Raw genomic sequence first — 25,004 nt, 5'->3', positions numbered from 1 at the left:
CTCTCAGTGCCCTGGTCTAGTCGACCAGTGATGTCTGGTCACAGCTTGGACTTGATGTCCTCAGAGGGTTTTCCGAGCCTAATTGATTCTGTGATTCTGGGACTGGAAGTGTATGCCCACAAGCCACGGCGGCAGGTCCGCTGGCAGAGGAGCTGAGGCGCGGTGACACCACAGCGGCGCCCCGGCGGGTCTCCGGGGAGCCACGGCTCCCTCTAGCGGGCGGGCAGGCGGGACTACATTACCCGGCGAGCATTGCGCCCGCCCCGCCACGAGGGCCCGGCGCTTCCGGGCGCGGCGCTTCCGGCGCGCTGACCCGGCGGAGGTTTGCCACACTCCCGGGGCAGCGGCGGCGCCGTTCGCACGTGGAGCCGCTGCCATGGCGGCCGTGCGGGTGGAGGCGGTGCTGGCGGCCGCCGAGGAGCAGGAGGCGGAGAAGCGGCGGAGCATCACGGTGGAAAAGGAGCTGGAGCTGGAGTACGATCTGGGCAATTTGCTGGCGGTGGACCGCAACCCCCCGCCGGCGGCGGCGCTTCGCGGGGCCGGCCCTCGGCGGGAGGCTCTGCTGCGGGCGCTGGCCCGCGACAACACGCAGCTGCTCGTGTCTCAGCTTTGGGAGCTGCCGGCCGAGCGCGCCGGCGGCGCCGGGGGCCCGCTGGTGGCGCAGCTGCCCGAGCCCACGTTCCGCCTGCCACGGGAGAAGCCGCCGCCGAAGCCGCGGCCGCCGACGCGCTGGGAGCAGTTCGCGCGGCTGAAGGGCATCCGCCGCAAGAAGAAAACCTCGCTGGTGTGGGACGAGCAGGCCAAGGAGTGGCGGCGGCGCTGGGGCTACCGGCGGGCGGGCGGAGACCCGTCCCGCGCCTGGCTGGCGGAGGTGCCTGCGGGCGCCGACCCCGAGGAGGACCAGTTCGCCCGGCTGCGGCGGGAGAAGCGGGAGCGGGTGGCGCGCAACGAGCTGAACCGGCTGCGCAACCTGGCCCGAGCCCACCGCGCCGGGAGCGCCGTGCCCGCCGCGCCCCTGCACCCCACCGGCCACCAGGACCGCGACGAGCTGCGCCGGGTCGCCCGCGTCGCCCGCACCTCCACCGCCTCGCTCGGCCGCTTCCAGCCGCGCCTGCCGAAGGAGCCGGCGGAGCCGCCCTCCCGCAGCGGCGGCAAGAAGCGCCGCTTCGAGCCGCTGCTGGGCAACCTGGCGGCCGAGCGCAGCCGGCAGCTGGAGCTGCTGCGGGACATGGGCAGCAAGAAGCCGGTGCTCGACATCACCCGCGCCGTCAACAAGCAGCTGCGGCAGGAGGAAGCCGAGGCGGCCGCTGCCAACAAGGGCAAGAAGCAGTCGAAGCGGGGCAAGCGCGGCCGGCGGCAGCAGCGGCCTGGGCGCAGCGGCAAGAAGAGCGGAGCCCGGCGGCAGCCACAGCAGAAGCCTGCGGGCGGTGGCACCGGCGGGGGCAGGAGGAAGAAGGCGTGAGGGACAGTGTGCAGCGCGGGCTGGGGATGCCCACCGAGGCGTGGGAAGGGACTGTCACTGCCAGCCTCCTGCCCGGCGCTCTATTCACACACGTATCTGTCAATAAATGCGTTCTGACCTTTCTAAAACATCCTGCGTTTGGCTCTTAGCTGGTAGAAAGAGGGCCGTGTTCTCCATCCAAGGGAAATTGATGTCCTGTTAAGGGGATCGGTAGCCCCAGTTCCCCCCACGGAGGGGGGTTTCACAGGAACTTGTTTCACAGGTAATGTTGCTTCTAAGCCTGCAGCATTTCTGCCAGGACAAAAGCTGAGTAAAGCTGTCCCGTTTTTAGGTAGCTGGGACTGGCACTGGATGTGACCTGGAGTTTTGATGGAGTAGCAGCCGCAGGTCCAGTTAAAGGATGTGGCTGCTGCTCTCTCCCTTAGGCAAGTGGCCTGACGATGGAGCTCTTGCTCTGTAAGTCAGCTAATGCCGTTCAGCTCTATGGTATTCAGGTTCAGTTGCAAAAGGAACGTGTAAACTCAGAGTAAGATTTACTGCAGGGCCTAAGAAATTGTACAGATTTTCTAGAGCATTTTTGATGAAAAAAGGAAGTCAAAAGTTGCTTACCAGCCATTGAGTTCAGCAGAAAAATGTTTGTATAGTACAGGTTAGAACCTATACAATAAATCTGTCCCTGTAGTAGCAGTAATGCATTGTTTTATAGAAATAATCTTACAGTGTTTACCTAGCAGTTTGAGAGCAGGTAGTAGAAATTCTCTCAGACTTCTTCCCGTTACTCTTTTGAACTTTGTAGTGTCACATGTACACTTGAAAGAGAAAATCTGCTGTCTCGGATGTGTGGCTTAGCTACAGGGAAGATGTTCCATGGTAAGAAAATTAGTAAAACAAGTTTCAGTAATCTCAATTAAATTAGGTTTTTAAACTCTGAGGTTTTTGAGTGGTTGATGATATTGTAATGCCTCGCTGCAAGTGAGTTTTTGAAAAAGCTGGGTGACTTTAGCAGTTCTCTTATCTCGTTCTGTAGTACTTCAGTTAGGATGGCAGCTTTGGTAAAAAGCATCAGAAAGCAAAAACTTTTGTGTAGGGGAGCTGCTGTGGGCAGAAGGGGTACGTACACCTTGGAGCTTGGGTGGCAATGATAGACTGACCACTGCCCAACCTATGGGCCTTGCATAAGGTGCATTCTTTGCCTCTCTAATGCTTCTTGCCCGTATGCTGAGCCATCTGCAGCGCTGCAGCTGCTTTGGACTTGTCAGTGGCTGGAATGATCTTGTGGGCACAACTCTCTGTTAGCAACCCTTGAGTGTAGCAAGGCAAAGCAGGGGCAACAGACATTTGGATAGGTGGAAAAGGTTGTTACAGAGACATTCCAGACCTCTGATCTTCCAGGCATTTCCATAGGGCACGTCTTGTATGTGCTCAGCCAGAGAGAAGGGCTCTTTTCCCATACATAACCACACCTGGTGAGAATTCTGTGCTGCTCACAAGGCTTCTGGTCAATTTTCTCCACCAAAATCCCATCAAGTGGGTTCATCTCCAGCAGCAAAGTAGTTACCTGAGCAGAGGTGCAGATGCTCCTGTGATGTTGCCACTTTCTGGCTCTCACAAGTGGATAAACATTTTGCGGCTTCATGTGGGGGCCTGAGCAGGCCACTAACCTGCTTTCCCAAGCTCAGTACCTTGCAAAATTTTGAGTTTTAGACTCATCTGATCTGCTTGTAGAGTCATTGAATGGTATGAGTTGGAAGGGACCTTAAAGATCATCCAGTAAGACATAAAGACTATGCAAAGGCAAAATACTTTTATCTGTTAAAATAGAAAAACAACACTTTTTTTGTCAGAATCCAGTGTTTCCTTTGCTTAATATTGATATACTACTCTGCTGGCAGCAAAGCAGCATATCTTACAGTTTAAAAATTTGGTTAGAAAATTTTGATCCATCCTGCACTGTGATTTACTGTGATTCCATAGAATTACAGAATTTTTATGGTTGGAAGAGACCTCTGGAGATCATCTCGTCCAAGGCCCCTGCTAAGGCAGGGTCGTCTAGAGCAGGTGACACAGGAACGTGTCTGAGTTGATTTTGAATGTCTCCAGAGAGGGAGACTCCACTGCCTCCCTGGGCAGCCTGTTCCAGTGCTCTGCTGCCCTCAGTGTGAAGAAATTCCTCATGCTGAAGTGAAGCTTCTTGTGTTTCAGTTTATGAACATTCCTCCTTGTCCTGTCACCGGGCACAACTGAAGAGTCAGAAAAGTATTTCACCAAATTTCAGGACCATGGGGATTTTTTTATTATTTTCACTTTGCGATTCCATTACTTCCAATATTTTTCTGCGCCAAATACACGACACGCGCTGGGTCCTGATTAGATTTTAGTCGCTTTTCATCGGCATTCTGTGCTTTATATTTCAGCAACCAGGTTTTGCTTGCCTTGAAACAGGCGTGAGTTGGGTTTTGACACGGCTGACCGTAGTACGGTGGGCTGAAGGCGGACCCCTCTGTTTGGGTCAGCCGTGTGCGGGGCCTGGCAGCGGCGCTGTCCCGGGAGGAGGCGCTGTCGCCAGCCCGGCCGCGGCCCGGGCCGTGCCCAGATCCGGGCCATGGCGGCGGGGCGGGCGCGGGTGTCCTGCCTGTTGCGGCAGCTGGAGCGGGCAGCGTGAGTGCGGCGGGAGGGGACATGGGGGTCCCTCCGGGTCCCTCCCGGGGCAGCCCGGGGGCCGCGGCTGGAAAGCGAAAGCGAAAAGCGGCGGCTGCTCCGCCCCTGCGAAGCCCCCGCCGTGCCCGCTCCCGCTGCACACCGCCCTTGGAATGGGTGCTTACAAGGAGACTTCAGTTTTTCTGCTTTAGTTTCCCCCTTTTAACCATACCTTTTTTTTTTTTTTTTTTAACATTTTAACTAGTTGTCGGTGCCCGAGCCATGGCCACACTTATTCCCAAGGTAAGACTTAATTTGTGTCTACAGAATAGTTCTGTAGGAGACCATGGCCCCGCAAAGGGCTGTATGTATCCATGTAACCTGGGCAGAGGGTGAAGGTAACAGGTGGGAAGGAACAATCTGAAGGAGAAGGTAAAGAGCCTGTTATTTTGCAGCTGTACGACGGTAGTGGTTGTTGTTGGAGTCACTGTTGCCACATAAAGCACAGTTACTGCCTCCTGTCCCCTCCCTCCCCATACCATGTTGATCTGAACTTTGCTCTGGCTGTCATCACCTGAACCATCTCAACTTTAGATCTGCTTTAGGATACACACCTGTTACATCAGAAAATAAACAGGGAGCTGTATGGATAAAAAGTAGCTTTTCACAAAGGTGTGTGTTGGCCTGGGAAATAAAATCTCCATAGGGTTTTTATACAGTCAGTCCCAGTAATGCAGCTCACTTGTGCCAGTTGTGGACTTTGATTAGGGGAGCTGCGCTGAGTAACCCGTCACCCTGGGAGGAGTTTCTGTTTGCTTGGTCTGTAGGGTGGCTAGGAGAATAACTATCTGTCAGCCTCTAGGTAGTTGGTAAGTCTCCAGATCCACTAAAAACTGATGTTTTGGACGATAATTTCAGTAATGTGTAACTCCAAGTATCATGGTTTCACATGCTTAGAACACTTATTAAAGAATTGGCGTTGTCATTTTACACGCAGAAAAGCTATTTATATGTTCAGATACTTGTTTTGCCCAAGACCATCGTACAGCAAGACAATAGTGCAGCTGAGAAATAGAATTTCATTATTTCACTTTTCTGCTTGATAACCTACTCAGTCAATTCAAGCTAAGCTCTTGCTAAACTGAAGCCTGAATTAAGTACCCTCTCTGAAAGTTTTAGGCAGCAATAGAGTCTATAGTGTAGCAAGATGATAGCAGTTCAGTAGATCTCTAAATAGTGGGAATTGATTGAACACTGACTATAGCTGGGGAAAAAAAAAAATGTTATTTGTGTTTCTTGGCAGTGTTCAAGGAAATAGTGGAATTTTTGAATTCAGTAAAATTTGCCCTGGAAGTTAAGTTTGGTTCGAGAATGCAACGGCAGGGCACCTATTATACTATCAGAAAGCAAGAGAGTGAATGGTTTGGACATGTCCTTAGCCTGACAAATTAATGACTGAAAATACAGCCGACTCCAGCTCCAGGAGAGGTCAAACATGTACAGCCTGGCAAGAGGTGGCAATGAAAGAGCTGATAGCAGCTGGCCTGTGTTTGAATAGAAAGTACGTAATGGGTTTTAATGTATCTATCTGTTACTGGTGTGGGTCAGTGCTTCAGTGCACCCCAGCATGTCTAAGACTCATTGTCATGGCTTCACTCGTTGGATTGGAATCCAAATTACATATTTTCAATTAATATAGCAAGGCATGACTTCAACAGGAAGAGCAGAATGCTTCACCTGATCTTTTCTTGGAGAATAATGGGCAATTTCAGTTGATGTTGTTTGCTTCACTCTGTGGAAAAATCAGAATATGCCAGAAATTGAGTTTTATGATAATTCATGCAAAAAATGACATGGCAGAGAGAAGCTGTGACTGAAATACTCTCCTTATAAATATATTCTAATTAAAGTTAAGAGTAACACATTGATTCTTATTTATCATTAGCAGTGCATGCGGTAATTTTCTAGCAAATAATTCAGTTTCACCTGCAAGTTCAGGACTAGGCAGAAGTAAAAAGAAGTGTAAACACCTTTTAGTATTGCTCCTATGCATGCACAAGGTGTTCTCTATTCAGGTGCATGAAGAAGATGTCTCACAATTTCTCTTAAACATTGTTTTGAAGGTTATCATGTAGCCCCTACACATTTCTAGCACCTCTTAGCTTGTAGGTAGCAGTTTGAGTGTTCTACACATGCTCAGGTCTACTTTTTATGGGCTGTTCTTGTCTTTCTAGACTGCAAACAAATTCTTATGCAACCTTCCTGCTAATTTATTCAGCTTTTATAAGAAATACTTAATTCTTGAAAGAACTTGAAAAAACACACTTGTTTTGTTGAATTATATGTGTGAGATCAAGTACTTGGATCATTTAATCTCATAAACAGCAAAGGATGAAATGGGTAACTGTTATCCAGACAAGATGAGATGAGCTGTGGAAATTAGTGATTCTAAAGTGTGTGAAGTGTGTGAAGATTAGTGATTCTAAAAGCAAAGGAATCTATCAACTCTAGAGCTAATAAACAAATTTAAATAACTTATTGTTCCCTAATTCTGCTGTTTTATTTCCATTACAGTCCCTGAACGGCCCACCCCGGGGAATACAGACTATGCATTTGAGGTAGATTTAATAATAAAATATATTTCATTTAAAATTTGTATAAGCAATACTTCTTGACCAATATGGCATTTAACAAATATTGACATTATTAAATATTTATGTTTCACTTTGGGCCAGTAGGGCCAGATGCCTTTTTTGTTGAGAAAAATAAATGTGGGTTTTTTTTTCTTTATAGATGGCCATTTCAAACATCCGATATGGAGAAGGAGTTACAAAAGAGATTGGCATGGTAAGCTGCTGTGGTGTAAGTCCATCACTAGTGAAAAGTTGTTTTCTAAAGGGCTGCCAGTGCTATCAATCCACTTAATAAAGGAAAGCTTATAAATGGTGTGGTCCTATGTATCAGTGTGAAAAGGCTGGAGCATAATTTTTGGTTGAAGAACAGAGGCATGGTGCATCAGTGCTGCTGTGGTATATGAAATACAGCTCAGGGGACAATTTGGTTATTGATAACTTGCTAGAATTACACAACAATGTTTTTTCTCTGGCAGGGAATTTAATTCAGAAAGTTTTGAATCCTGGTGACTCACCAGGATTTTCTCAAGGTCACTTTCATCTTTCTAGCACTCATTAAAATGAATCAGAGACTTTCTTTAAATTATCTAGATATTAATTCAGCTCTCAGTTTGCCCTGTGTAAGTCCAGAGTTTCTGTTTCAGCAGTATGAGATGGTTCACCTGAATATATTGTTCCAGTATGCTTTTATCACTGGCTTTTTTCATGTATAATTTTTCCTCCATTTTGGCATTACTGGCATTAATAAATCTCTTTTTTATTTGAAAATTTGTGAAGTAAGATTATATAGTAAATTAAATTAGACAGAACCTATCTTTAAACAGCACTAGAATAATTTATATGTACTGTATAGCTATAGTGACAATTCAATTAGCAAAGGTTAGGATGTAGCATTATTTTTTTTTCCTTTTGCCACCTCATTTTGATTTTTCATCAGTAAATTAATATTCAGTATTACATTTTCATGATTTTAATTCTGTGCTTTGGTAGGCAGTTAGTGTAGACAACCTCTGAAAAAGCTTTTTTCATTCTCACAGGAACTGAGGAAAAATATTTTAAACAATGTTTTATATTTTACTATAGTTGAACATGTGGTTCAACAACTTTAGTTTTCTGCTGTCATAAGATTTCAACTACATAAATTTGGCAGCCTTAAACTTAATTCTGCTTTCTGTATTCTACATGTGTGTGGTTAATGCTCTTTTTCTTCAACTGGTTTTAAATTTAATGTTTTTAAAAATTTTACAATAACCAACTAGTTTTAAGTCAGGGTTTTATTATTATCAAATGGTTCTGTTTATTTGGATTAGTGTTAAACAGTGAAGTGTATGATTTTATACCAGTTGTTTGGTTTTTTGATTTGTTACTGTAGGACCTGCAGAATCTTGGTGCTAGAAGAGTTTGTTTGATGACAGATAAAAACCTCTCCAAACTGCCTCCTGTAAATGCAGTATTGAATTCCTTGGCAAAATATGGTATAAACTTTCAAATATATGATAATGTCCGTGTGGAGCCAACAGACCAAAGGTACAATTTCTTTCTGACAGTGCACTTCTCCAGGTAATGCCTAGGCCTTTACAGGGTTCCACATGGCTTTTTAAACACCTCCTTGTGGCCTGTATGCTGGTCTTAATACTTAGTTTCCCTGTGTACTGGTTTTATCCTGACTAATTGGAAAATCTTGCTTGTGTTCTAAGTTTCCTGGATGCCATTCAATTTGCTAAAAAGGGAGAGTTTGATGCCTACGTTGCTGTTGGAGGTGGGTCTGTAATAGACACCTGTAAAGCTGCCAACCTGTATGCAGCGAGCCCTTCATCAGAATTCCTGGATTATGTCAATGCTCCTATTGGGAAAGGGAAGCCTGTCACTGTGCCCCTCAAGCCACTTATTGCAGGTAAAGCATGAGGAGAGTGTGTGAAGAGTTTGGGCAAAGGGAAGGTGGGTCATTCTACTCTCTCTGATATTTCTCCTGAAATCAGTTTACTGTGACTGTTTCAGCTTTCTTTGGGTTTACTTCTCCTCTAGTTGTATTCAGCAGTCATTTTGCTGTTTAATTCAGTGGAGGTAAAATCAGAGGTTTTATCATTACTTTGTTTTGTTTAGCTCAGTTAGACTCCTTGATTGAGAGAAGAGATCAAAGTAGAAGTTTCCCTTTGATCTGGTGGCTTTTGATCAGGGATACCCCCAAGATTTCCTGGGTCCTGTATTTTGGATGGTGTTACTATTGTGGTTTTATTTTTTGTTTTGAAGTATTATATATTTATTATTTGTTGTTATACCCATTCTTCCCTTTCAGTTCCTACGACATCTGGCACTGGAAGTGAAACTACTGGTGTTGCCATTTTTGACTTCAAAGAACTAAAAGTTAAAACCGGTGAGGTTTTGGTGCTTTTTTGGGGGGTTTTGTTTGTTTTGTGGGGTTTTTTGTGTATTATTCAAGACAATTGCTTTTCCGATGTCTTTGTTATTTCCCTGCCTTGAAAGGAAAGGATACTGCATGTCGTTTCAGGTGTCATTTTGTTTGATTCAACTGCCACAGGCAAATTTTAAAAGCTTAAAGGTTTCCTCCTTGAATTAAATTTATAACATATTAACATAATGAAATACCTATGTAATACAGTGGATTATAGTTTGAAGGCAAAACAGGAAACTAAAATCTTTCAAGTCCTTAAATGGCAGAAAATGTTAATTTGCAAAGGAAATTTCTACTTATATTCAAGGTCAACCAACTGTTCCTTATTTCCTCTGTATTTTTCTTTCTACTTTTAAGATTTCTGCTTCTTTGTTGTGTAATTGCAGCCAAATGTTCCTTTTCCTGACTTTAGAAACCTCAGGCCTGGGATGCTTTGCAAGTGAGGGACAATATCTTCCTTTGGCCTTTTCATCCCTGGCAAATAGAGATTAAGGCTAAAATGTCATCTTGAGCTTCATAACTGTTTTAAGGTTTTTCTTCTCAACATGTGGATTTTATATGCCACACAGTCTGCAGAACTTGTGACCCAGATGGGTGTGCTAAAGAGGTTTAACAATAGCTCAGGAGTTTTCTAGTCTATATGTAGTCAATCTGTCTGTCTCAAAGCTACATCTTTGCACCCTTAACCAAAATACAAGGACATCTGGTTATTACAGATGCTGAAGATGGCAATTGGTAGTAGCAATTGATAGTAGATACAAACCAGTTTTTCCATCTTACATCCACAGAAGATGCAAATCTAAGAATACTGCAGATGCCACAGATGTTTTACAAGGTTGCAAACAGAGAGAGAGAACATTGTCTGGTATAATTCACTTCAGGCAAAAGTCTCAAATCATATAACTCTTTTAGAGAGACTCATCATCAGTCTTACATTCATAAATCCTCTCTACCCTCCCTTCTCTCTCTTTGCGTTCATGTTCATGGTTTCAAATATTTTTTCCCTTCTCATTGTCATTTTTTGATCATTAAGCTTATCTTGTCCTATTTTGTTCCAAACCATCTTTGACTGATTTTCCTCCCTTTACACATTGCAGGTATTGCTTCAAGAGCCATTAAGCCAACATTAGGCATCATTGATCCTTTACACACGCTGTCTATGCCTGAACGAATAGTGGCCAACAGTGGCTTTGATGTGCTTTGGTGAGTTTTCTGCATAGGCTGCTACTTGATGTTATTTTCGCTATAATGATTGTAGTAAAAATGTATTTTGAGAGCACTAGAGGATGATCTTTTTTTCTCTGTTTGCTGTTCTTGTTAAGGTGAGCTCTGTCAGACTTTCCTCATCGTTAGTTTCACTGCCTCCCTCAGAAAGTACAGAAACGAATCCTGCATTTGCAGAAATGTTAATTTTTTTGCAGTGCACTGGAGAAACTGTTTGCTTCCAGAATAGCCGTTATCAGGAAAGAGTCCAAATGTCCCTTTTTAAGGGATCATGGAGATAGATGATTAATCACAACTGTAATAGCATTTATCATGAATTACAGACATGGCAGGAAATAGAGAACAAGAATTTTCTAACAAAAGCCATGATGTGTCAATAAAAATTTGTAAAACTTGTGAGATACTAGCAGAACTTCACCCAGATATGGTCACCTTTGGAACCAATCTCATACTTTGCTTTTCACTTGGCACAAAATTTTGTCTTAAACCAGCAGCTTAACTGCACTAAATGTGTTGGCATTTCTATTTGGAGAGCCAGAGCTTACTTTGCTTCTGGGTGCTATGTATATTAAAGTAATAGATACGTAATGAAACTGTGACTTCTCAACTGTGGTGAAGGACCCTGCAATGTCTGTAATGAAAAAAAGGCATTTGTTCATCAATGAAAATGATTTGTCTGTATTTTTGTTCATCTTAATGGAGCCATGTAGGCAGTGCCCTTTTAAGTGGTCAGGCTCATGAGTATCTGGGAGATGAGACTACTGGCAGTTCCACTTAGCTTAAATATTATACCCATAATTTTTTCAGTACTTCTAAAAGAAAAGTACCTTATGAAGTTTCCAGTGCTTTAAAGCTTTTTAAAGCTTCTTATGATTCCTGTCCTACAGAAAGGAAATGCACTCATTGCACACATACAGCCCTCTTCAGTAGAAAACTCTACGAGTGCTGGTGCATCCAACCAGGCTTTTAGCATGGTGTTAACTGATAGAACGGGACTGAGTTTAGATTGCCTTCTGTGTGTTTGTTGGAGAGGAAGTGCTCTGGAGGTGCTGGCCCAGCATTCTTCCAGTTGTCTGTGAGGTTGTATTTCTTGTTTCAGCAGCTCTTAGACACCAGAAATAAATAAGAACCTACAGTCAAAGGGCAGCAGGGTGGTAAAATGGAGCTCTCCCCCTTAAATAATTAATTTTTTAATCTTTCTGTTAGCCATGCCCTGGAATCATACACTGCTCTCCCTTACAACAAGCGCAGTCCCTGCCCTTCCAATCCCATCAACCGCCCAGCCTACCAAGGCAGCAACCCCGTCAGCGATGTCTGGGCTCTGCACGCTCTGCGTATTGTCGCTAAATATCTGAAAAGGTAACACATTTAACAGCCATCTCCTATGCAGTGTGCTCAGTCACCAGTGCCCTAAAAGACATGCTTGCAAGAATGTAAATTTTGGGCTAGAATGAGGCAAGCTGCAAGATTAAGCTTTTGTTTTCTACCCTGGGTTTTTTGTAAATAAAGGAAAATATTTTTCAAATAAAATTCAAAATAAACTTGGGATTTCTAGTTTGTCATAAGGAGGCAGCTTTTTAATGCCTCTGTGAATCTATTTTAGAAGTCCTCACTTAAAGGTATTTCAAGCTGTTCAGTTAATATGGGAGCAGCATTTGCCTATTTTTTTCAAGAAACTCCTTTCTATGACAGTATAAGGTGACTATGTAACAAACAGAATAAAATACTGCTAGTGTTATTTCTGTGGCCTCCAGTGTAAATCAAGATACCTGCACATCCATCAAGAAGGTAATGACATGCACTTATGGATGTGCAAAATTATGCATTTATTGCAAACCTGCTCATTCTTAGGAGACCTTCAGTTTAGAATAGGTATTGACTTAGCTGGGAGTTGGTTTTGCCCTGTCAATACAGTTTTGGCCTCTTTACCGCTTTTGTGAACTTCTATTAAAGATCAGTGTGGGGGCTTTAAGTAAAATCTTTTCACAGTACCTAGTGAGTCAAAGTAGTTGGCTTTTGTTCCTTTGGAGTCTATTCATGAGATGTTTTCTTCTTACAGTCAAACTACACAAGGATCACAAGGCACAGGGAGGCAGGGAATCCTGTCTTCTTCCCACACTGGTGCTGGGGTCTAGAGCACCACCTAATGAGGTGGTGAGAAAGCTGAAGTGATACTGGAGCCGTGCATGGAAATACCAGAGATTCTAAGTAGAATGTTTTAATTCACCACTGAATTGAATATGGTTAAAGTCACTCTTTTTTTGAAAAATGAAAGGAAGCTTGCCCTTCACTGAACCAGTATGATCTACTTAAGTGATCCAGATGCAAGATTGTTCTTTCACCGAAGTGTGACTTGATTCTGTTTCCATCATTTTTATCTCAGCTTATTTTTTAGATTTTTTGTATATCTGTCCATAAAGATGCCTTCTCTCCCTTCTCCCTCCTGAATCACCTATCTGTCTGTGAATTCATTGGTACCATTTGCCTCCATGGTGCACAGAGCCATTAGAAACCCTGAAGACCGTGAAGCAAGAGCCAACATGCACCTGGCAAGTGCTTTTGCTGGTATTGGCTTTGGCAATGCTGGCGTTCATCTCTGGTGAGTACAGAGAAATAGCAACCCCATGTGAGGTTAGCTTATAGCTAGTTTGTTTCAGATTGTCAAAGATGTTGCTGCCCTTGTTGCTGAATGTAGGGTAAGTGATTGTAGCCTGGCCTGTGATGCTGAAGGACCTGTGTGTTGTGACAAATAGATGGGCTCTTGTGATTTATGTGTATAAGGATTATGTATTCTGGGTTGTGATACTCAAAACCAATCGCATGAAAATTACAAAACACAGTCTTCTTTACCTTCCTTGGTAGTAAAAACAAGAGTAAAAAGGACAACAACATTTAAAGTGTTAGGTTTCATGCCAGCCGTTCCACAGTGAGACAGTAGTCTTTAGTTTTACCTGAACTGATGCAATTATCTGTAAGTTTGTCTGTGGGATAGGCAATCAGCAGTCTGAAATGAGCTGTAATTAATATTGCAAGGCAATATAGTTTCATTTGGATGAAAATCTCCATGAAGCAAAGCCTCAAAGTGAATTGTGTGCAGAAGTTATTAGCAGTCATTCTCTTCAGAGACCTTCCTTTCATTCCTTTTCTTTGAGCAAGTCTACTCTTCTAATTATATCTTAAAATTAAAGTTTATTTTTCTCAGAGAGTGTGAACACATAGGTATGCAGAGTATGATATTTTTGGCATATCTACATTACTTTAGGAACTGAACATCTTTCAGTCCAGTCAGTGAAGTAATAAAACTTCACACTCACAAAGTAAGGAGGTACTGTTTCTTACAGCTAGGTTCCTGAGGTGCAGAGGGATGAGGGTTGTCTGTACCTAGTATCCACACCATACCTGTCAATACCTTCTGAGTATCTGTACTGAAGAGACTTACATACTGAAAACTGACCACGAAAGGGACTGAACACAAATTTTCCAAATACCGGGAGAGCTGCCCTAACCACTCTCTCTCTGCTCTCTGTTCCAGCCATGGAATGTCTTACCCTATTTCTGGTTTGGTGAAAACTTATAAACCAAAGGATTATAATGTGGATCACTCTTTAGTGGTAAAACTTGTTTATTTTTGGGTTTTTATTATACATTTCAAATATCTGTTGTCTGTCATTAATGAGTATTAAAGTCCATTGAAGTTAAAAGTACATGTCCTGTTGACATGTTTTATTATTTTTTTTCTTTTTTTTTCCCCCCAGCCACATGGCCTTTCTGTGGTGCTGACATCCCCAGCAGTGTTTGCTTTCACAGCACAGATACATCCTGAGCGGCATTTAGAAGCTGCAGAGATTCTAGGTAGGAATATCTGTGGGTACAGTTCTCATGTACAAATGGAATTCTTTCCAAAATGACATTTTGGGATTGAAAAAAAATTGTGTGCAATAAATTGTCATTGATTGTTGTGGGGGGGTTAAGTTTAAAAGAACAAGATTCTGGAATTAGATGTAATGCAAATTAGATAGAATAATGCTGTTTTTTGATACTGAATTATGTGATTAGAGGAGCAAGCTGGAGAAATCTGATTCCTGGCCAGAAAAGTGGACGGCAGAAATTAATCTGTTGCAAATCAAACAAGAGTAGCTGTGATTGGCAGAACTCTTGGTGCTGTATGAAGAGTAGTTACCATAAAGTGAACCACTACTCAGGGGCATTTGTTAGCTAAAAAGAAGGATTTTGCTTACCAAATTCCCTGCTGTGACAGTAAATTAGAACAGTGATATTCTGAATCACTCCTGCTCTTTTTTCCATGGCACACACCTGTGGGTTTTGGTCTTTCTAAGGTAGGCCTAAGCTTGTTTGTAGGTGTTGGAATTTCTCAGTGGCTGATGTCAAGGGAAAGCTTTTCCTGGAGTAGCTCTTCTGTGGACACATATATAATGACTATGAAGAGATTAATGAACAAAATGTCCCTTTGCTTTTTAGCAGAAAAAAAAAAAGTGAATGCTGCAAGCTGACAGCTCATTTAAAGGTTATTTTCTCATACAGTGCCTTTTTATGTGTGCAGCCCATCACCAAAGGGTATCCTGAGAGAAAGGATAGCTCTTTATTACACCTCCAGCGTGACTATGTGTAATAAAGCAGCTTCCAGTGATGTAATCTCAGAGCTGTTAGCAGTCTAGCTGTGACAGCATGGCTCTGCACTGAGCTAATTTATATCTAACATCAGGGTCTTTGCCTGCACTAGGTTTTGTGTCGTGGCTACACTGCTGCTAATAGCCATGCTGGCTAAGGAGCAGTCATAGCCACATGCACAGAAGTGCAGGGAATGGAGAAAAAGTGGTTAGGCCACCTCTCCTGGTATTGGGAAAATTTGTGTTCAGTCCCTTGTATGGTCAGCCTTTTGTATGCAAGTCACAGCAATCCAGTCATGTATACGACTTGCTTGTGTAAGTAATCTCAAAGCACTGGGCTTCTCAAGGAAGAATGGGACTTTTATATAGACAATGAAAATACCACCATATTTTATAGAGGGTGTAAAACAACATGGTCAGAAAACTAACTGCATTGGGTGAAAGTTCTGTGTATTTCATAAATGTCCTGTAAGGTTGTTCAGGCTTCCTCTAATGTATGCTGTCCTGCCTATTGTCAAAACCAAAACACAAACCTAGCTGGAATCATATACTAAGCAATATCTGTGTTCCTACAGCAATAGCTTACAACTAAAAATAGATGAAGAAAATGTGCCTGGATAACTGGTCAGCACATCATATCAGAAAATTTCAGCTCTGGCTCTTGATTTTAAAACAAATGACTGAAAAGCAGTTCCTTTAGGTTTTGTGGTATTAACTTTGCCATAAATTCTGTCTCTAAAAGTTCTGTTAATTTTCTCAGTAGAAATTTTAACTACGTCATTGTGTGCCTTGCTGGAAAGGGATCCTGCCAAAAACATGTCACATGTAATTGAATTTACTAGTTCCCATCTGGGGTGTTTACTTCTGAGTCCACTCCAGAGTCCAACTGACTACAGCAGCTGATTCAAATCTGTCATGTTGCCAAATGCAGTGACTAAAAAGGTATTTTATGACATGAAGCAGATTACTAAATAGTTATGTTGTGTGTATGTACAGCTGTGTATTTGGGTACAACCAGAAAAAGCTTGATACCTCCCTGGGTGTATTCTTAAACAGTTGAAATAGGTGTGCACATGGCCAGAAATTTTCTAAGTGCAGTCAAAGACTGATGAATCTTTTAGGTTGAGCAAAAAGAAAGTACTAGAACTGTAGCAATATTTTAAAACTGCCAATCACATTTACTGTCATGTTTTATCCTCCTCCCTTTCCCTTTTACTTCACTATCTGAAGATAGTACGTTTATGTTCTAGTTACCCCTCCACAGCAAAACCCAGGATGAACGCAGACTTCATGGCATAGCCCAAATAGCACAAGATTTCCTACAAGACTGTCATATCTTATTGATCAGTTTTTCCCAGACATTATTTGCTAGATTACTGCCAGTCTTACTACCTGACTATCTGAACTTTTCAAGTGGGCTTGTAGGTCTCCTGTTCACTTAACTCCCTTTGAATGTTACACTGAGCTGCGTGAGTATCACAGAAGATGTTTCTCCTGTAGCTATGTATTGCTCTTTCTCATCTCACAGTATGGCACTTGGACCTAACATAGTTCTGGTGTAACATCACTGAGGTTACACCAGAACCAATTGAGCTCGGGTTACTTTGAAATAAGTCATATGGAGGAGCTTGGGTCTCCTGTCTGAACATACTTTTATTATTAGTTTTATCTGAGTCCTGAACATTCATTGAAGAAGGGAACGCAAGCTATTCTGTAAGAAATATTTGTAATCTTTCCTTTTATATTGGTGTTTTCATTACTGTTCAATAGATGTTTCAAAGAGAGCAGTTCCTCCTCTCTGGTTCTACAGTACCCTACACAAGTCAGCACATATTCAAACAGCAATAAATTTAGAATTTACTCAACCCGCTGAACACTGCCCTGCTGTCTCCTGCCTTTTTCAGACTGCATGCTGTAGTCCTCTCTGTGATGTGTAATTGAAGGGAGCAGTCCTCTAGATGTCAGCAAACTCAAGGCCTTAAAATGAAGTTAGCATTTGGCACACTGTCCATACAAATAAATACCAGTGACGTTCATGCACTAGCTTCTTTCCACCCAGCAGTTAGTCAGGCTGAAAAGTGCTTCTCCCTGTAAGCACAGAGGGAAAGGAAGTTAACCTCATGTGGCAGTTAGTCTTTTTGGCAGTAGTTAACCTGCTTCTGATCTTGTTTTATTTCACCTTTCACAAACTGTTCCATCTGTAAAATGAGGACTGATTCTTCTTTTTACTTCATGTTGCTTTTAGGGCAGTGGCTGTTATGTATGGATATGTATTCAGCTGATATTATGATTAAATTAAGTCCAGGACAGGCTTCCTCTGCTCTCTCCACCCTACAGTTAAGGCATTATGTCTTATTTTAGGAGCTGACATCCGCACTGCCAGAATCAAAGATGCAGGGCTTATTTTGGCAGACACACTCCGGAAATTCCTATTTGATCTGAATGTTGATGATGGCTTGGCTGCAATTGGTTATTCCAAAGCAGACATCCCTGCATTAGTCAAAGGCACTCTGCCTCAGGTAAGACACAGAGCAAAACAGTTTTTCTTGTCAAATGAAATACAACAGATTTTGGCAAAAACAGAAGTGCTTCTTTTCCAGCAAGTTTTATTTCTGTTCCTACATGAAGACTATTTAAATGGAGAAAATTATGGGTAGTCAACTGTATTTTGTTTCACTCCACAGCTTAGGTTTTTCTTTTCAGTGGGATGGAGTGCATGCTGCAGTTTTCACATGGATTCAGAAAAAAGGGCTAAGTGTTTGGGTTTGGGGTTTTAATGTTATAGTTTTTTAAAAGAGGATGTTTTTCATAGGCCTGTGATCTTTGTAGTAGATACTGCTTTTTCATAACTACCTCTCTTAATAATGTGTGCAGGTGGTCTATAGATAAAGCCTTAATACCAAGTGCTATCTGGTAAGAATGACCAAACTCACTTTGCATTAAACTTCCCATATTGAGAAGTTGCATTTTTCTTCGCAGATGGCTTTTTTGTTCCATTGACCCCCATCAGAATTTGAAATAAGGTCCCCTGGGATGATATAGATTAAACTTGTAATACCCTTTATTGTTTCAGTGCCCACAAAGACACTGCAAAAAGCAACACACCACTCTTAAAGCAAAATCCAGAGTCTTCCTTGTAAAAAGAGAGTTTGATTCATATGCTATGGACCCAGTTTTTGTTTCCACCAAGTTTCAAGGGAAATACATACTTTGGAGAAAGTGAAAATTTTTTAGGTAAAACGTTCACTTTTTACAGCAGATCCTGTATAGTTCTTCTCACTCATAAATCTCAGAGCACCTTAGAACAGTTACATTAACAGTAAATATTAATGTTTCTGTTTTATACCTGAGAAAGTGACACAAAGGTGCAACTACTTAGGATCACATACAACAGAGCAGTGGCAAAGCCAGGAAGAAAACTAAGGTCTCTGAGCACCCCTTAGGTAGGTTATGCATGTACATTGTTATGAGGCATTTGGAGAGTTTGTTTTGATAAACATGTTTCTTTAAAACAATCATTGAATGCAAGTTTTGCATATCTGGGGGGGAGTTCTTCACCAAAAGATGTTGAAAGGTTCTTCTGTGTTCTTATGGCATCAATGATTAATTGTACTGTGTAAAATGAGATGACTTAACAGTTTCTCAGCCCTTATTTTTTCATATGAGATGTAATATGATGTAAACATGTGTTCCTTAACAGTCTGTTAGTAACCGTGGGTTAATCCATACTTTCATTTTTTGGTATAATTTTTTTCCTTTTCATCTTGCAGTGGGTTTGCTTTGTAATACAGCAGTGGCCCATTCACATCAGGAAACTAATGTGGTGTAGTGGTGATAGCACTAAAAATTTTGCCAAGTATATTCCGTGCACTGAAGTGTAGTCTGCAGGGAAAAACTTAGACTGCTGGGATTTGGAGTGGGACCTCTGTTGGGACAGACATCAGTGCTTGAAGTTAAAACAGAATTTTATTTCCCTTCCTAAGTGAGTCTATTGAAATTGATCTTATTTACAGATAGCAGTTACTCTAGTGAAGAAGATGCTGTCTCAAAGTTCAAGGTGGCTGGGTGGTGGTGTTTGAGAGGAGATGAGGGCACTGGAAATCAGAGATTGTGGAAAGGCTATTCTCTGTCCACCCACCCCCTGCAGACATCCTGGAGGCAGCCACAATGGGGCTGAGCCAGTGATGAGTCCAGAGCTGCTTGGTTTGGCACGAGACCAGAGTGCATTGAGTCCGACTGAGGGAGCCAGGGCCTTGCTGTCTGGGCACCAGCAAATATCAGCAAGCTTGTGCAGAGGTAATGATGGTGCCTCTGTGTTGAGCATACGGGAGGAGCACCCGTTTGCAGCCTTCTGTTGACAGAGCTGGGAAATGCTCCAGTCTGTCAGGCTGTCAGGCTGGCTGTCTCCTGTCACCCAGTGTGATTTTACAGATAACTTTGGACATCTCAGTGCACAGAGCTGCAATACTGGCTTTGGCCCAGATGGTCCTAATATGATGAATTTATGAATACTTGAGCACTGTGTTGTTATATTTTGCATATTATGAGTCTGAAAAAAACAACACACTGTTGCCCTAGTGCTATTTGAATTTTCCATTTGGTTTCAAAACTACACAGAAGAATCTTAGTCTTCTCTTTGGCTGGATCTCTGTGTAGCAGCACCAGTGTCAGGAATGGGGAAAGAGGTACCATTTGATTTCTACTTATGCACAAGTAAAGCTTCTGTAGGTAAAATTACAGACGCAGAGCTGCACTTCTCAGGCTTCTCACAAACCATGCTAACCATGATTATGAGCTGTGAATACCTCACAGGTGACTTCTCACCATGCTAGACCACTGTTTCACGTTGATTTGGCAGTGCCGTGGCCTCACATGCTGTGTAACCACATCCAGCCTGCCCACAAGTGGCATCTGTGCAGCCTTGTGCTGTGGCATCGCCCTGGGCAGTGGGGTGTGCTCTGCTCCCAGGGGCTCAGCTGAGCCTCCTGTCCATGCAGGGCACTGGGGGAGCCCCTTCCCCTGCATCCCACTGAGGCAAGGACCTCAGCAAATCTACATATGTCTCATATGTGAAAAAAAGGAGGGGAACTTTAAAGCTGGAGGGCAACATCTTCCACAAGGGAGATGTTGCAACAGGTTGCAGCAGAAGAAACTCTTGCCAAAACACACCTCATCTGAAAATAATGTGTTCCTAGTGTAGGCCTGTCTTTGCAGACATCTCTAACTCTCCCCAGCATTTCAATAAATGTAAAATCATTGGTTGTTGAGAACATGAAAGTTCTAATCATAACCAGTATGAGTACACTGATGTTAGGCCCTTTCAGCTGAATGTTTCTGCAGTAACTGGGTACCTACAGTAATGCAACTCCTTATTCTCAGCAGCACAGGGCTTTTCTGAATTTCAGCCCCTGCCCTTGTGGTTATTTTGTCAAGCAGAGCACTAAAGCACATACCTGAGTTTCATTTCAGTCAATGGGACTATAGCACCTGAACATTCTGTTGAATCAGTGTACAAATGAAGACTTTGTACAGCTCCTTTGTATTCTGACTCCAAGGTGTGGGGCTGTTTATTAAGCAGTTTCATACTGTCCCTTGCTGTGTCTCTTTTTTGGAGTCTAACTTGCAAGTGCTGTTTATTCTCCCCATTTACAGCAGCTCCTGGGCCTTGAGAGATGTAGTATTTTGAAAGTCCTGGTCCCTAAAACTCTTAACTCCTAGTTCAGGACTGGCAAATTAATTTTAAAATGAACTATATTCTCAGGATAATGTCCTCAGTGTACTGACATCTGTGATGGAGAAGGCCCGTGTTTGCTGTGCCTGACTCTGAGGATGAACAGCATTCTGATCTTGCTTCTGTGTATTTAATAACATTAAATTTAATTTTAGCTTATGTATTCTTGAAAGTACTGTACAGTTTAATTATTTGATTACTTATTTTGCAAAACCTTGTTATTCAGTATGAAGGATGTTGGTACAGAGACACATAGTTCACCTACTGGTAGGTAGGTAGGTATTACAAATAATTTTGTTGGTCTCCATTTATAATCCAGTTTTTCTTTCATCTTGCAGGAGAGAGTCACTAAACTATCACCACGTCCCCAAACAGAAGAAGATTTATCTGCTCTCTTTGAGGCTTCCATGAAACTTTATTAGCTTAAACATGTTGTTCTGGAAAGTGTGGTCTATTCTAAACAGAGGTAGTTTCTCATAGATATGGGACTGAACTTGTTTAGCGCATGGAAGAATTTGGGTACCTTTGACTTCTGTTCCATTGTACACTGCCAAAAGGTCATGTAATTCATCTTTAACTAAATGGTGCTTTGAAGTATGGACTTGACTGTGGTTTCTTTCTTGCTCACTTGTCAGTGGCATTGACTTGCATAAAAGTTAGAGCAGATTTCTTGCATTACTGAAGGGTTTTTTTGTGCTTTAGAGGTGGTCAAAGGTGAAAAATTTGTTCGAAGGGATATTTCAAACCATTTTGCAAATTCTGCTTCTATTTAAATTATCCATAATTTTGTTATAAAAAGTCATGCTAGTTAAGAAATAATGAAGGTAATTTTTAATTAGGGAGAGGAAGTCCCTGCAGAAAATGTCAGCTTACTGTATTCTATTCTGCTTTATCATCTTTTTACCATCTGGCTTTGCTAAGAAGGCTATTGAACTGGGGTGCTTTTTCATTGTTTGGTTAAGAAAAATATACACACTTCATAGCTGCTTGAAAATTTGGTTTGATTTAAAATTCTGACATATATTGTCATATATTTATCTTTCCTCTTGTAATCTCTACAATTGTTATATGTTTGTCCTTCCTTTTATGCTGTATGTGAGGTGTTCATCAGAGGAGCAAAACCAGGGTAAAACACGGTCACATACTCAACAGGAACCATGTAACAGCAAGACAGCATCCATCGTGGTCATTCTGTCTCTCTGAAGGCAACATCTCGCTTTTCCTGCTGTGTTCTGTGGAAGGAAGCTCTCAACTGTATCTTGCTTTGCTGTAAATCAATTGCTTCTGCTGAGCTCCTGCAGGTGCTGTCCCTCAGAGTGCAGCCACCAGCCTGAGGAAGTGGCTGTGTGCTGTGGTTCAATATTAAAAAGTGGTGGTGAAGCATTTGGCTGCACGGTGCCCCACGGGGAGCACTGGTTAAATGTGGGAACGAGCGTACACCTTCCGAGCAGTTAACCAGCTGGTTGACTGTCAGCTGAGAAAGGGAAGTGAGGAAAGGAGAAAGGAAGCTAAAATTTTAATATTATTTTCCTTTATTTAAAAAGTTCGCGTGGTTGTGTATACAGTTTGTTTAAATCAGATTCTGCTTCATGTTGGACTCTTGGAGCATCTGATTCATGCTGCAGCATGACAGCACAAGACAAATGAGAGAAGAACCTCGTGACTTCTGGTGTGTGTATTTCTTTCTGCTGGGGAGGGAGCACTTTTCAGTCACCCTTTTGAAGGCTCTATGCTTACACCTTTTCATTTGTGTGTTTGTCTGATCAAACTAGTGCTGCCCTAGAACCTGAGGACAGATGTGTACTGGATATTGGCACTGCATGTGTTTCTGTGCTGTTAAAACAGCTGGATGGATACTGGTTGAGGACTGGTTTTTAGAATCAGAACGGGTTTGGCAGCCACAGGACTGCACTGCCACTGTGTAATACACATGAGATTTCCACGTCCTTCTGAACCTTCCCCTCACTGAAATTGCCTACAAGTACCTCTGTCATGCAGGGTGATGTAATAGCAGGGGACTCACTTCATTATATTGTGCAAAGATGACATGTTTGGAAAAAAACCACCTTTTTGTCAAAACCTTTTGTCCAGCCCTGTCGTTCAAAGTCAGGCTGGATGAGGCTCTGAGCCCCGTCTAGTGAAAGGTGTTCCTGCCCATGGCAGGGAGGCTAGAACTGGATCTTTAAGATCCCTTCCAGCCAAACCACTCTGTGGTTCTTTATAAACTTTTGGCCTGTTTTGTCTTTCCACTTCTGTCTTTCTGCAGTCTGTGGTTGCAGTACAGATTCATGGAGACAATCTTTTTGTCCAGAGCCTAATTCATGGCAGTCATGCTGTGCAGAGGGGGAATATACTCTCTGGGGAACTGAGCAGCATGTGATTTCATCACTGCAGCAGAGCACTTTGATGGGCTGCTTAGGAAGGTAGCATTACTTCTTCCAGCACACTTTTTATCTGCCTTTTATGCCAGTATGGCTGTTATTGGCAGGCTGCATTTTCAACTGACAGAACCTCACACTTATACCAGGTAACCTGCAGCTTCTAATGATTCATAAAATAAACCTCATATCTCCTTTGATACTCTTATTTTACAGATGAGACAAAGGGGTTTATGTAATACCTAACTTAGCATAAGCAGATGGTGCTGTAAGAAAGGACATTTCAGTTTTTCACACCTCTTTGGCTGCATCAAGGTCTTCAGCTGGCTTAAATTGGTTGTGGAATCTCCCACAGACGTCAGCTAGTGAAAAGCTCTCTCACGGACTTCAGTCCCCACTGCCAATTATTAGTTACTGGTTGAGATTTTCTGAGGAAAAATCCAGGGAGCTCGAGTTGTCCCAGAATGCTGTCTTTCAAATAATGATGTGACAGGGTGTCACATCCTGGCTCCTGGGCAGTGGTAGTTTTATTCTCAACTGAAGAGCTATGTGGGGTTTTTCATGTATTATCTCACTAAATGACTCTGTCCTGGTATTTCTGTGGGGAGCTGGGATAACACTGTAATTGTGAGTGCCCAGTGGTGGCTGGGCATGTGTGTGAAATATGGGAGGCTTGTTCTTGTGGCTCCTTTTACTGCTGTGTTATTCAAACCCCCTGTGATAGATCTGTTTTAAATTATACTGAAATGCAAATAACAAAAATAAACTTAAGCTTGTTTGAGAGTGTTTGAGAGCAGCATCTAATTCTGTATTCTCTGAGCTCTGTGCAGGTAAACACAACCCAAAACCTGGCCCATGTGATCACTCTGTCCATTTACATTGATTAGATTAGCTGTGGGGAGCAAGTGCTATGTAGTGCTGGTGAAAATACCAGCAGGTATAGTTTTATATGGAGTACCAAATGAAAAACTCACTTCACAAGGTAGAGCCTGCAGGATTGCTGCTTGGGATTTACAGATACGAGAGCAGCTGGTACAGTAGTTTGTCCATCCTCTAATTTCCCTTGCCTCTTTCCATTCCAGTACTGATTTTTCTCAGCAGTTAGGAAGAGAATGAAGCAAAAAATGTGTACCTAACATACCTAAGTCTTCAAAAAATCTCACCCTCATCCTGTCTGAATAAACTTGGAAGAAACTACACCTAGTTTAGTGTATATGCTCATTCCTGTTGAACTGTCTTGAGCTGTGACTGTTACCTTCTGTCTCGTGGTTGGCTTTCCATCTCCCTGAGATCTGAAAAAATGGATGAGAAAGAGCAGTGGTTAAGGGACATAGCCAAGCTCTGTCTAGGCCCTTTCTGTAACCCCTGAGTAAATCTGCTTAAGCATTGCTGTGCTTCGGGACATGTGCAGTGTGCCTTGGAGTCAACAGCTCCAACCAAATAAACCCATCACTGCATTAAGTGTGTCTGTGCAGAGGGGACAAGGGCAGCCTGATGCAAAGCAGCAGAAGGCCCAGAGGTAGGGTCTCCATTTTTCTTCAGACCATCCCTGTGTCCTTCCTGAATAAAAATGAACTTAATTTAAATCCAAGCACCAGCTAGTGAATGCAGAAAGTGATGCCACCATTTTCCTGATGTCTGCAGCAGCCATAGCTCACGCAGCGTCACACAAGCTGCTTGTCTGCTGCAGTGTCAGCCCTGAGCAGTGAGAAGAGAGTCTTCCACACCTATCCATCTCTGCTAATCCTGCCTCTAGGTCTGATTTACTCTTTGACATACCACCTGGCCACCTGTAGAAGAAATTCCTCTGAGCAGTGGTGTCGCGAGACTGTGAGTGACCAAATTTGCAGAGGTCTCAGCTCTCTTTGCACGTGCATATTTTTCAACCTTTCTGTTTA

The 25,004-nt window shown here is 42.7% G+C and overlaps 2 protein-coding genes across 4 annotated transcripts; both read left to right on the top strand.

The window, feature by feature from the left end:
• Nucleotides 1–323: 323 nt before the first annotated feature.
• RRS1 (regulator of ribosome synthesis 1) lies at nt 324–1,592 on the top strand. Its single transcript, XM_005534702.3, has one exon. The coding sequence runs from the start codon at nt 377–379 to the stop codon at nt 1,460–1,462; it is 1,086 nt and encodes a 361-aa protein (XP_005534759.3). The 5' UTR covers nt 324–376; the 3' UTR covers nt 1,463–1,592.
• Nucleotides 1,587–23,899, top strand: ADHFE1 (alcohol dehydrogenase iron containing 1). Of its 3 annotated transcripts, XM_014257576.2 has the most exons (15): nt 4,041–4,120; nt 4,365–4,402; nt 6,674–6,717; nt 6,893–6,946; nt 8,105–8,259; nt 8,430–8,626; nt 9,029–9,106; nt 10,243–10,348; nt 11,576–11,728; nt 12,870–12,968; nt 13,902–13,980; nt 14,125–14,221; nt 17,359–17,516; nt 21,067–21,194; nt 21,829–23,899. In XM_014257576.2, exons 1-14 carry the CDS (start codon nt 4,065–4,067, stop codon nt 21,148–21,150), a joined length of 1,398 nt encoding a protein of 465 aa, XP_014113051.1. In that variant the 5' UTR covers nt 4,041–4,064; the 3' UTR covers nt 21,151–21,194; nt 21,829–23,899. The 3 variants fall into 3 exon arrangements, with proteins under 3 accessions (XP_087914492.1, XP_014113051.1, XP_005517174.1); XM_088058366.1 differs by lacking the exon at nt 4,041–4,120 and adding an exon at nt 1,587–1,724 and having other exon boundaries at nt 21,067–23,899; XM_005517117.3 differs by having other exon boundaries at nt 21,067–23,899.
• The last annotated feature ends 1,105 nt before the right edge of the window (nt 23,900–25,004 follow it).

This window comes from Pseudopodoces humilis, chromosome 1 (genome assembly GCF_049639895.1).
Source record: "Pseudopodoces humilis isolate 2021_Gansu_Grassland_sample_001 chromosome 1, ASM4963989v1, whole genome shotgun sequence".
NCBI lineage: Eukaryota > Metazoa > Chordata > Aves > Passeriformes > Paridae > Pseudopodoces > Pseudopodoces humilis.
Note: the sequence above shows the minus strand (reverse complement) of the source record. Positions and strands in the feature narration are given on the sequence as shown.